Here is a 10,586-nt window from a genome sequence, read left to right as displayed (position 1 = left end):
AGACTCCGTCTCAAAAAAAAAAAAAAGAAGGTATGTTGAGTTTTTCAGTTTAGCAGAGTAAATTTTTTTTTTTTTGAGACAGGGTCTCGCTGTGTCACCCAGGCTGGAGCCACAGGATATATTTATATATTAAAAATATATTTATAATATTTATATAGTATGTAATTCAAAAATACTATATATATTCCATATAAATATTACATATAGTACATAGATAAAATGTATCTACCGCTTGCCTAGCTCTGTGAGGTACACTTCTTGGCCCTTCCCCACAGCTCCGACATATTCTCCCAAGCCTTCAAGGTCCTTCAATATTGTTATTAGAGGCTGGCCACGGTGGCTCACGCCTGTAATCCCAGCACTTTGGGAGGCCGAGGCAGGTGGATCACGAGGTCAGAAAATCCAGACCACCCTAGTCAACACGGTAAAACCCCGTCTCTACTAAAAATACACACACACACAAAAATTTGCCGGGCGTGGTGGCACGCGCCTGTAGTCCCAGCTACTCGGGAGGCTGAGGCAGAATAGCTTGAACCTGGGAGGCAGAGGTTGCGGTCAGCCGAGATTGTGCCACTGCACTCCAGCCTTGGCTACAGAACAAGATTCGGTCGAAATATATACATGTATATTGTTATTAGAGGGCTATGTGGAAGTAGCTATTAAACACGTGGGCTTTGAAGCTAGAATTCCAAACCCTTCTGCAAAGGTGTGCTCTCAGTTAACATCCTTTATCTGTAAGAGGGAAATCAAAATTATTTGATAATGTCTTGAGGAGTAAATGAAGCAATGCATATAAACTGTTTAGCCCAGACCGGTCTGAAAACACATATTGAATAATTTATTCTTATTTTGCCCATTATATAATATGCCAAAGTAAGTGATTACGGTGTGTTTTCCCCGACTATGTTGCCTAGGCTGGCCTCGAACTACTTGGACGAAGCGATCCTCAGCCTCCTGAGTAACTGGGACCACAGGCCGGCGCCACCCTAGCTTTAATTAAGGCCGTTTTGTTGTTGTTATTCCCCTGCTCCACACAAGGGGCGCTGCCGCTCCGAGGCTGCCAGGGCGGGAGTCAGGATGGCGGAAGTCTGTCTAGACACGACCACCGCCATCATGGAATACAGGCCCACCTCACCCCGCGGGTGTAGCCGCTTCGTACTGTCGCTTAGGCCGACCCGCTCGCAGCGACAACCAGCCCTCTACCTCTTTTCGCTCTCCCTTAAGTAATAAACCGTCTTTCCCTATGACGAGTCTTAAACTCTTTGGGAGGAATAATGCCGGCGTCTTCCGGGACCCGACCTCGCCCCGTGACCTCAGAGGTATACTTCCGGGACACGGAAGTGACCCCCCGTCGCTCCGCCCTCTCCCACTCTCTCTTTCCGGTGTGGAGTCTGGAGACGACGTGCAGGTAGGAGGCCCGGGCGCGACAATCGGGGGGCATCCTGCGGCGAGGGGACCCTGTGGGGCTTGGGACGAGAGACGGGGTTCTTTCCGTGGGAACCGAGCTAGGTGCCGGGCAAGAGACGCGCGGCTGGCCCACCTGGATCCTGGCCAACTCGGGATTGAGTTCGTTCCTGGTCTCAGAAGGCCCGTTTTGCTTCAGGGAGGAGCTTGTGAAGTAAGGGTGAGTGCGGGTCCAGCCTTTTAAGGCCTCGGCCCCGCAATACGGCCACGGCCGCGTTTGAGCTGCACAGCGTAGTTGAGGGAACCCGGGACAGACGTGGGCTCCCGCCTCTACCTCGCCAAATTTTTTTCTTGGTGATCGCAGGCCCACGCCTAATCTCGTTTGTTTCCTCGTCTGCAAAATAGGAATAACAATAGCACCGATCCCATGGGTTTGTAGTGATCATTCAAAGAAGGAAAGCAGGGAAAACTCTCGCACTATGTTGGATGCTTCTAAATCTGGGCGATTCTTTCCGTTGCTGAGTCGGGCACGTTGCAAGTTCTGGGCGCTCAGGGCCCAGCACCAATGTTTGCTGTGCGCTTGCCCTGCGTTTATATACTCCTGATGACCACTCTGCTCGTTACTTTAGGGGATGTTAGGAACGGAGAAACTGCAAATTGGCATTTACTGAATGGCCATCATGCCGAAACATACTCATGCTTACGTATTTGAGATATGCTGGAGCCTTTCTATGCTTCTCGAGGCAGAACTTTGGGCTTCTCTCCTGTGGCGCGTTCCTTAGAATAGTTAACGCACTGGGTCGTGCTCATTGGTCTGATTTGAAGATAGGAACATTTAACTTCGTACACCCAAGACTTACACTTGAAGTACTTACTGTGGTCACACATTTAACTAAAGTTTATATAGGGAAGGCACAGGAGAGATCTAGGAACACCTGAGACAGACTAGGGTAGTTATTTGTGGTGTAGAGGCATCTTGGCAGGAGGCAGAGAGTGCTGGGCTGGGAGTCAGGACACGTTGTTTCTAGGTTTGGTTTTGCCACTGTCTTTACTGTGACCATAGGCTGAGGCACTCTCTATCTTCACCATCTGCAGGATACCGATTAGTGTTAGTGTCTTCTGAAAATGTTAAATTGTTCTGAACACCAGGAGGTTCAGAAGGCCTGGGGCTTTAGGCAGGAAGCAGTCTTATCCTAGCCTTCCACTTTCTCATTCATTCTCACCCGCCTTCCTCCTGTCAGTTTCTCTCTCCCTTAGATCTTGTGACAGTATGATTGCACTTATTATGAAGGCCATAATAGGTTAGAGTTATTTAGTCTCAGGACCCATCAGATTTCTGAGATGGGTCTTTTCCATTAGCCTGCCTTTCGGATGTATTTTAGTGCCTTTGATATTTGATGTTGGTGACAAAGATTTAGTTCTAAATAGTTGTGGGAGTCAAATCAGTTGCATTTTTGGCTTTTGAAGGGATCAGGTGGAGCACAGGAAAACAGGAGATGAGAGGCTTGAGGGCTGTGTTGGTAAGGGTCTCTTGAATTCTAAGCTGAGGAGTTCATGCAGGAATCAAGCAGCTCCCTCGCCCCATGAAGGGTGTTAGGAATGGTACCAGTACATGGGTAGCTATTGGTCTTGGGTTTCTTCTTGCCTTTTGGGATGCAGCCTTCAGGCATCTGCTGCTAGATCCCTAGGCTTCTATCCTGTAGGTGCTGTGAGCTGCGCTGTTGGTAGTTTCTGGGGAAAGGATACTTCTCATGGTACTTTGCCATATGGCCACAGTTGATACCCCCCCAAGTGCAAGGAGAAAGAAGTTTTAGTGAGGCAGAAATGAGAGAATACAGTAGAGTATTGGATGGAAGAAGACAGGGACATGAAGCAAGACTTAGGGTTTCATTTAATAGCCAGGGGAAAGGGATTCTGGAAATGTTTTGTCTGTTAACCTTGAGTTTCTTTTCCTTCCACTCAGAAATGGCACCTCGAAAGGGGAAGGAAAAGAAGGAAGAACAGGTCATCAGCCTCGGACCTCAGGTGGCTGAAGGAGAGAATGTATTTGGTGTCTGCCATATCTTTGCATCCTTCAATGACACTTTTGTCCATGTCACTGATCTTTCTGGCAAGTGAGTACCTGGGTGGAGAGGCATCCAGCTGGCAAAAGGCTGAGGAAGGCAATGGCTGGGATGGGCTAGCAGTTCAGGGGATTCTCTCTAAAGAAATGCTGTTTTGTCCAGGTAAGAAAATGTGCTTGTCCATTTAGCCCACAAATATTGTGATTTCCCAGGGGTTACAAGAGAGGAGACACATTCTTCGTCCTTACAGCGTGATGGTCATTGAATCCTTGGTTTCTTGGGAATTCTCTTCTTTCCTTATTTCCCTTTGTAGGAGCAGCAGTGGACTGCAAGTGAGCTCTGGGTGTGGGTTCGACGGCCATTTAGCAAGTTGTTGTGACTTGTGTGAAATCACTCAAATTCTGAGTTTTGGTTTCCTCATATGTAAAATGAGGACAGTAATGTCTACCTTGTGGAGTAATGGTAAGGATTAAATGCAAAAGTAGATATATAAAATGTTAATACTGAGTATAGCTATATTGGGCCATTCAACCCCACTGGACTGAACTCCATGAGGGCAGAGCCCATGACCATCATCCTCCACCATGACTGAGCTGTGTTGCTCTTCACTCATTAGGATATCGTAAGCACTCCTTGTTGGACGAGGAAGAAATGACCCTGTGCTTTTGTCCCCAGAGAAACCATCTGCCGTGTGACTGGTGGGATGAAGGTAAAGGCAGACCGAGATGAATCCTCACCATATGCTGCTATGTTGGCTGCCCAGGATGTGGCCCAGAGGTGCAAGGAGCTGGGTATCACCGCCCTACACATCAAACTCCGGGCCACAGGAGGAAATAGGTACGAGTCGCAGAGGGAATGGCTGGGTGGTAGAAAACCTGCTGGGCTTGGGTGCTGGAGCACCTGGATTTGAGGTTTGGGTTTTTTGTTGTGACCTTGAACAAGATATTTTAGGCATAGATATACTTAATAATTGGCTCCTGTGTACACCCCCCAGCAGCTCAGTGTTGAGCACCCACTGTATACCAGGAGCTGTGTTTCAGGTACTAGAAGAGAGTGATGGGGAAACAGACATGGTCTCTACCCTCCTTGTGTGGGACCGAGGCTGGTGGGAGAGTCAAACTTTAAACAACAGAGCACCAGGGAGTATGTGGTTTTCACTTGTGACAAATGCCAGGAAGCACAAGTAAGGAGTTGGTGATAAAGTGTAATTTAAACTAAGGTCTAAATGATAAGTCCGGAGTCCTTCCAGTGAAATAAGGACAAGAGGAGGGTATTCCAGCTAGAGACAACTGCAGGGAAAGGTCTTGAGGTGGGGGTGAACCTGGGCACCTGTGAAGGAAAGAGTGGCATGAGGTGCAGTCAGAGGGGAAGAGGTGGAGTCCTGTAGGAGAGGGGAAGGACCTGGATTTGAGTGATGGGGGCATGAAAGTTGAAATAGATGACTGTTGCGTGAACAAGCCAGACAGTGGTCAGAACATAACAACAAACCATAGTGGCCCCCTCAGCCTAAAATATTTACTGTCTGGCTTTTTTTTTTTCCTCTTTTTTGAGACAGGGTCTCACTCTCACCCAGGCTGGAGTGCAGTGGTGCTATCTCAGCTTACTGCAGTCTCTGGCTTTCAGGCTCTAGCAGTCCTCCCACCTCAGCCTCCCGAGTAGCTGGGACTGCTAGTAGTAGTGCCACCACGCCTGGCTAAATTGTGTATTTTTGTAGAGATGGGGTTTCACCATGTTGCTCAGGCTGGTCTTGAACTCCTGAGCTGAAGCAGTCCGCCCTGCCTTAGCCTCCCAAGGTGCTGAGATTATGGGTGTGAACCACTGTGTACAGCCCTGTCTGGCTCTTTACAGAAAGTTTGCAGACCTCTGAACTAGCGGGGTGTTGGGATCTTAGAAAGGAGATCTTCCATTGACTTGGCCAAAGGCTCTTCTTAACTTAAACCTTCATTTTCTAGGACCAAGACCCCTGGACCTGGGGCCCAGTCGGCCCTCAGAGCCCTTGCCCGCTCGGGTATGAAGATCGGGCGGATTGGTAAGTGCCCCCCTCTAGCTAATGCTTGGGTTTATTTTGAAGCATTGGCCCCAAAAAGCACGTGCTGTGCCCAGTGGATGTGCAGCGGCTGGTCTGGTCACTTTTGGCAGTTAAGTTTGTTAAGGGAGGCTGCAAGAGGCACCTTGTGACTTAAAAATCTCTCCCTGAATATCTCTGTCACCTTGATATGAATGTCCTGTTTCATTTGTGAATCTCTGTCCTACACTGCCTGGTGCAGGTAAAACTGACAAGAGATGAATTGTCCTTTCCTCCATTCTTGAGGTCATTGCTATTAGCATTTTGTGTGTACCATCTCCTGCATTGTAGGATGTTCAGCATTTTTGGTTTCCGCCCACTAAATATCAGTTGGGCATGCCAGTCGTGTGACAGCCAAAAATGAAGCGGGGGGTACCAGCTTCTGTTATTAATACCCTCAGGCCTGTGATCTCCTGGCTCCTTACAGCTCTTAGGAAGGGGACAGTAGTCCTTCCCTGCACATTGTTCTGTGCAGTTAGTAGCGACATACACTGACGCCCCAGGCCAAAGTTCCTACTGTGTCCTACTTGAAGGATGATTTTGTTTTCTTGAGACAGGGTCTGGCTCTGTTGCGTGGGCTGGAATTCAGTGGCACAATCTCAGCTCACTGTAAATTTCGCCTCGTGGGCGGATCTGTCCAAAGGATCCTCCCACCTGCATCTACCGAGTAGCTGGGACAACAGTGTGTGCCACACCGGGCTTTTTTTTTTTTTTTGTAGCGGGGAGTTTCACCATGTTGCCCAGGTTGGTCCCAAACTCCTGGCCTCAGGCGTTCCACCAGCCTCAGTCTCCCAAAGCCCAAAGTGCTAGGATTACAGGCATGAGCCACCGCGCCCAGCCTTAAAAGATTTTTTCAGGCTTTTTTTCAGTGTCTTTTTACTTAATGAAAACGAGACAGTTGCAGTTACCCTGTCTAGAAGGGTTTTTTCCTCTAGAGAAGACGGTGGGCTAGATGTCAGAACCTGGATTTGTCCTGTGCCACTGACATCTTGCGCACAGCTCAGCCTGTTTCCCTTTCTGGAAAGTGAGTTAAGACCACGTCAGGAAATTCGAGGAACTGGCAGATGGGGCCGCTTCATGTTCACATCCATCTGTTAGGTACTGGGGAGTCATTTGGGGAGCAGCAGGATCTGTTGCTGATTGGTTAGGCCATTGGTCTAGGGAGTCCTGGGGGCCCTTCCCATCCAGCTCCAGGCAATGACGCTTTCTCTTCCTCCCCACAGAGGATGTCACCCCCATCCCCTCTGACAGCACTCGCAGGAAGGGGGGTCGCCGTGGTCGCCGTCTGTGAACAAGATTCCTCAAAATATTTTCTGTTAATAAATTGCCTTCATGTAAACTGTTTCAACTCCAGTCTTCTCTCCTTCATAAGGGGCTACTCAGGCATTTGATTTCTTCCTCCTGTTTGGCTTCTTGGGAGAAGGAACCTGAGGAGAGCTGAGATCCTGGTGCTGCATTTGGGGTCTTTTCCATGCTACTTGCGGCATTAAGTTGCCTTGGTCATCTAAAGCAGACCAAGGCGTTGGAGACCTCGTTTTGAGTGGAGATGCTGGTTCTAAATATGGACCAATTCTTAAAGAGCCAGAGTGGGAACTGTTGATCCAAGTGTAGCCTGAAGCGAAAGAGGAGCCTTCCAGACCCATGCCATATATAAACACACGTGGGTGTGCATTCTCCCCCCACACCTTCTGTGCAAAGCTGGGAGCTCACTCCACTGCGTCTTGCTTTTTTTCACTTGGCAGATCTTGGAGATTGTTCCACATCAGTACATAAAGTACATAAAGATTGTCACCCCACAAATACACACCAAGTCCTATTTTCATCAGCGATAAAAAAGAAAAGTTCTTGCTTTCCGGAAGCTTGCATGCGGCTCTGAGTACCCAGTGACACCAGATGGTACTCAGCGTTTTGCAAGGGATTACCACAAGGCCCCGTGATGGTGCCTGCCATGGTTAGGACAGGCTGATGGCTGGGTAGGGTTAGTGAGACCCGGTGGAGAGGATGCTGTGTGTCACAGGCTGGAGAGGTGAGACCATTGAGGTAGTCAGTTGTAGAGGAAAGAAACCAGCAAGAGGGGAAAATCTGTTGGGATGCTGCTTTTAGCCTTTGATGGCGTGTTCCAGGCAGAGGGAATAAGCAAATAAATGGGTCCTGAGACAAGGGGTTACTGTGATGAGGCGGCGTTGGTTACATGCCAAACCTTGCTAGGGATTTTAATAATAACATTGAATCTTAACCTGATGAAAAAGATAACTGCTATGCTCATCATACAGCTAAGAAAACCAGCATGGGAAGTCACTTGGCAAAGGTCACAGCTTACAAGAGGATAACAGTTCTGACTCAAGTAATTTACATACAATTCACCTATAAAATGATTTCTAGCACTGTAGATTATGAAACAATCAAAATGAGCTTTAGGGCATTTCACACCCTGCCCCCCAACCTCCACACGCACCAAAACCCATTAGCAATCTGCTCCTTCCCCTGCCTTGAACAATCATTAGTCCATCTATAAATTTGCCTATTGGCATTTCATATACAATTATGCATTGCTTAATGATGGGGATACATTCTGAGAAATGTCAGGTGATTTTGTGCAAACTATACTTAACAAACCTAGATAACACAGCCTGTTGATCCTAGGCTTCAAGTCAGTACAGCATGTTATTGTATTGAATTCTGTAGCCAATTATAACAATACTATTTGTGTATCCTAACTTAGAAAACGTAGAGTTAAGGCCGGGGGCTGTGGCTCACGCCTGTAATCCTAGCACTTTGGGAGGCCGAGGTGGGCGGATCACGAGGTCAGGAGATGAGAGACCATCCTGGCTAACGCGGTGAAACCCCGTCTCTACTAAAAATACAAAAAAAATTAGGCACATGGTAGCACGTGCCTGTAGTCCCAGCTACTCCCGAGGCTGAGACAGGAGAATGGCGTGAACCCGGGAGGCGGAGCTTGTGGTGAGCCGAGATCGCGCCACTGCACTCCAGCCTGGGCGACAGAGCAAGACTCCGTCTTAAAAAAAAGAAAAAGAAAAGGTAGAGTTAAAATACAGTATAATCATGGGACCCCTGGTGTGTGTATGGTCTTTTGTTGACTGAAACATTTGGTGCATGACTGTAAGTGAAATCTACTTTGTATGGTCTCATGTAAGTTCCTTTTTTATTGCCAAATGATAATCCGTTGTCTGGATGTACAGACTGCACTCCACAACTCTTTTTTTCCCCCTTCGACAACCTTTTTGAATCTCTCTTTAGACAAAGTCTGGCTTTTGCCCAGGCTGGAGTGCAGTGGTGTGATCACGGCTTACTGCAGCCTCAATCTCTGGGGCTCAAGCAATCCTCCCACCTCGGCATCCTGAGTAGCTGGGACTACAGGCGTGTGCTACCATGCCCGGCTAATTTTTTTCTTTTCTTTTTTTTTTTGGAGACACGGTCTCACTGTGTTACCCAGGCTGGTTTTGAACTCTGCTCAAGCGATCCTCCTGCCTGTCTTCCAAAGTGCTGGGATTACAGGCGTGAGCCATTGTGCCCCACTGAATCCCTTCATCTTAAAAGGGTGTGGGCTAAGCACAGTTGCTCGCATCTGTAATCCCAGCACTTTGGGAGGCCGAGGTGGGAGGATGGCTTGAGACAGAAACAGCCTGGGTAACATACCGAGACCCCCGTCTCTTAAAAAAAAAAAAAAAATTAGCTGGGTATGGTGGCGCTTGTCTGCAGTCCCAGGTACTCTGGAGACTGAGCCCGGGAGGTCGAAGCTGCAGTGAGCTGTGATTGTGCCAGCGTACTCCACTCCAGCCTGGGCAACCAGAGACCCAATCCCACTAAAAAAAAAAAAAAAAAAGGGTTTTAAATAAAGGATGTGTTTAAGCCAAAAGCATAAGATAAATGAGTCTGTGTTGATACTGATGATTTTAATAAATGGGGGAGAAGGTACAGATCTTAGAATTCTAAATAATATAAGTAGATACTCACCTCTTCAGTTAAGTGGAACTGCCCACCCCTTAGGGTGTAGGTTGAACTTAGTGATTTGCTTTCCTAAGAACAGAATATGGAGGAAGGAAATAGTAACTTTACTGTGGAGAAACTTGGCACACGCTAATTTAACCAAATTGAGGTTGACAGCGCTTGTGAAAAATCACATTGATACATACTCTGGTTTCACATGATAAGAAGAGCAGTTCACCTCTGATATTCTCCTAAAAACCCATAACCCAGTTAGAGGACATCTACAAAATAACAGTACTCCTGGGGAGGCGGGAGGGATAGCATTAGGAGATATACCTAATGCTAAATGACGAGTTAATGGGTGCAGCACACCAACATGGCACATGTATACATATGTAACAAACCTGCACGTTGTGCACATGTACCCTAAAACTTAAAGTATAATAAAAAAAAAAAGCTTGCAAAAAAAAATATAACAGTACTCCTTAAATTGTTAAAAGTCATGAAAGTCAAGGACAGGAGATTAAGGAGGCGTGAAAACTAAATGCCCATTGTGGTATCCTGGATTGGATTCTGGAACCAGAATAGGGTATTAGCATAAAAACTAGTGAAATAGGATAAAGGCAGGGCACAGTGGTTCACGCCTATAATCCCAACACTTTGGGAAGCCGAGACAGGAGGAGGGATTGAGCCCAGGAATTTGAGACCAGCCTGGGCAACACAGGGAGACCCCATCTCTACAAAAAATAAAAAATTAGCTGGGCATGGTGACACATGTCTGTACTGCCAGCTACTTGGGAGGCTGAGGTGGGAGAATTGCCTGAGCCTGGGAAGTGGAGGCCGCAGTGAGCCGTGATTGCATCACTACATTCAGCCTGGGTCACAGAGCAAGATCCTATCTCAAAAACTAAATAAGTAAACAATAAATTTAAAAATATGAATAAAGTCTGGAGTTAAAGTCTGGAATAAAGCTAGTAGTAATGTACCAGTGGTTTCCTACTTTTGGCAAATGTATCATGGCGATGTAAGATGGTAACAGGTGAAACCGGGTGAGTGGCACACAGAAACTGTATCTTTGCAACTTTTTGGTAAACTTAAAATTATTC

The 10,586-nt window shown here is 47.3% G+C and overlaps 1 protein-coding gene across 3 annotated transcripts; it reads left to right on the top strand.

Annotated features, from left to right (window-relative positions):
* The first annotated feature begins 1,074 nt into the window (after nucleotides 1-1,074).
* On the top strand, nucleotides 1,075-6,871 carry RPS14 (ribosomal protein S14). Of its 3 annotated transcripts, none has more exons than XM_003310899.6 (5): nucleotides 1,075-1,408; nucleotides 3,368-3,518; nucleotides 4,143-4,304; nucleotides 5,420-5,496; nucleotides 6,756-6,871. In XM_003310899.6, the coding sequence occupies exons 2-5, from the start codon at nucleotides 3,370-3,372 to the stop codon at nucleotides 6,821-6,823; spliced, it is 456 nt and encodes a 151-aa protein (XP_003310947.3). In that variant the 5' UTR covers nucleotides 1,075-1,408; nucleotides 3,368-3,369; the 3' UTR covers nucleotides 6,824-6,871. The 3 variants fall into 3 exon arrangements, with proteins under 3 accessions (XP_003310947.3, XP_016809539.1, XP_016809538.1); XM_016954050.3 differs by having other exon boundaries at nucleotides 1,354-1,618; XM_016954049.3 differs by having other exon boundaries at nucleotides 1,374-1,624.
* Nucleotides 6,872-10,586: the final 3,715 nt, after the last annotated feature.

Source organism: Pan troglodytes, chromosome 4 (genome assembly GCF_028858775.2).
Source record: "Pan troglodytes isolate AG18354 chromosome 4, NHGRI_mPanTro3-v2.0_pri, whole genome shotgun sequence".
NCBI classification, from domain to species: domain Eukaryota; kingdom Metazoa; phylum Chordata; class Mammalia; order Primates; family Hominidae; genus Pan; species Pan troglodytes.
This window is presented reverse-complemented; position numbering and strand designations above follow the sequence as displayed.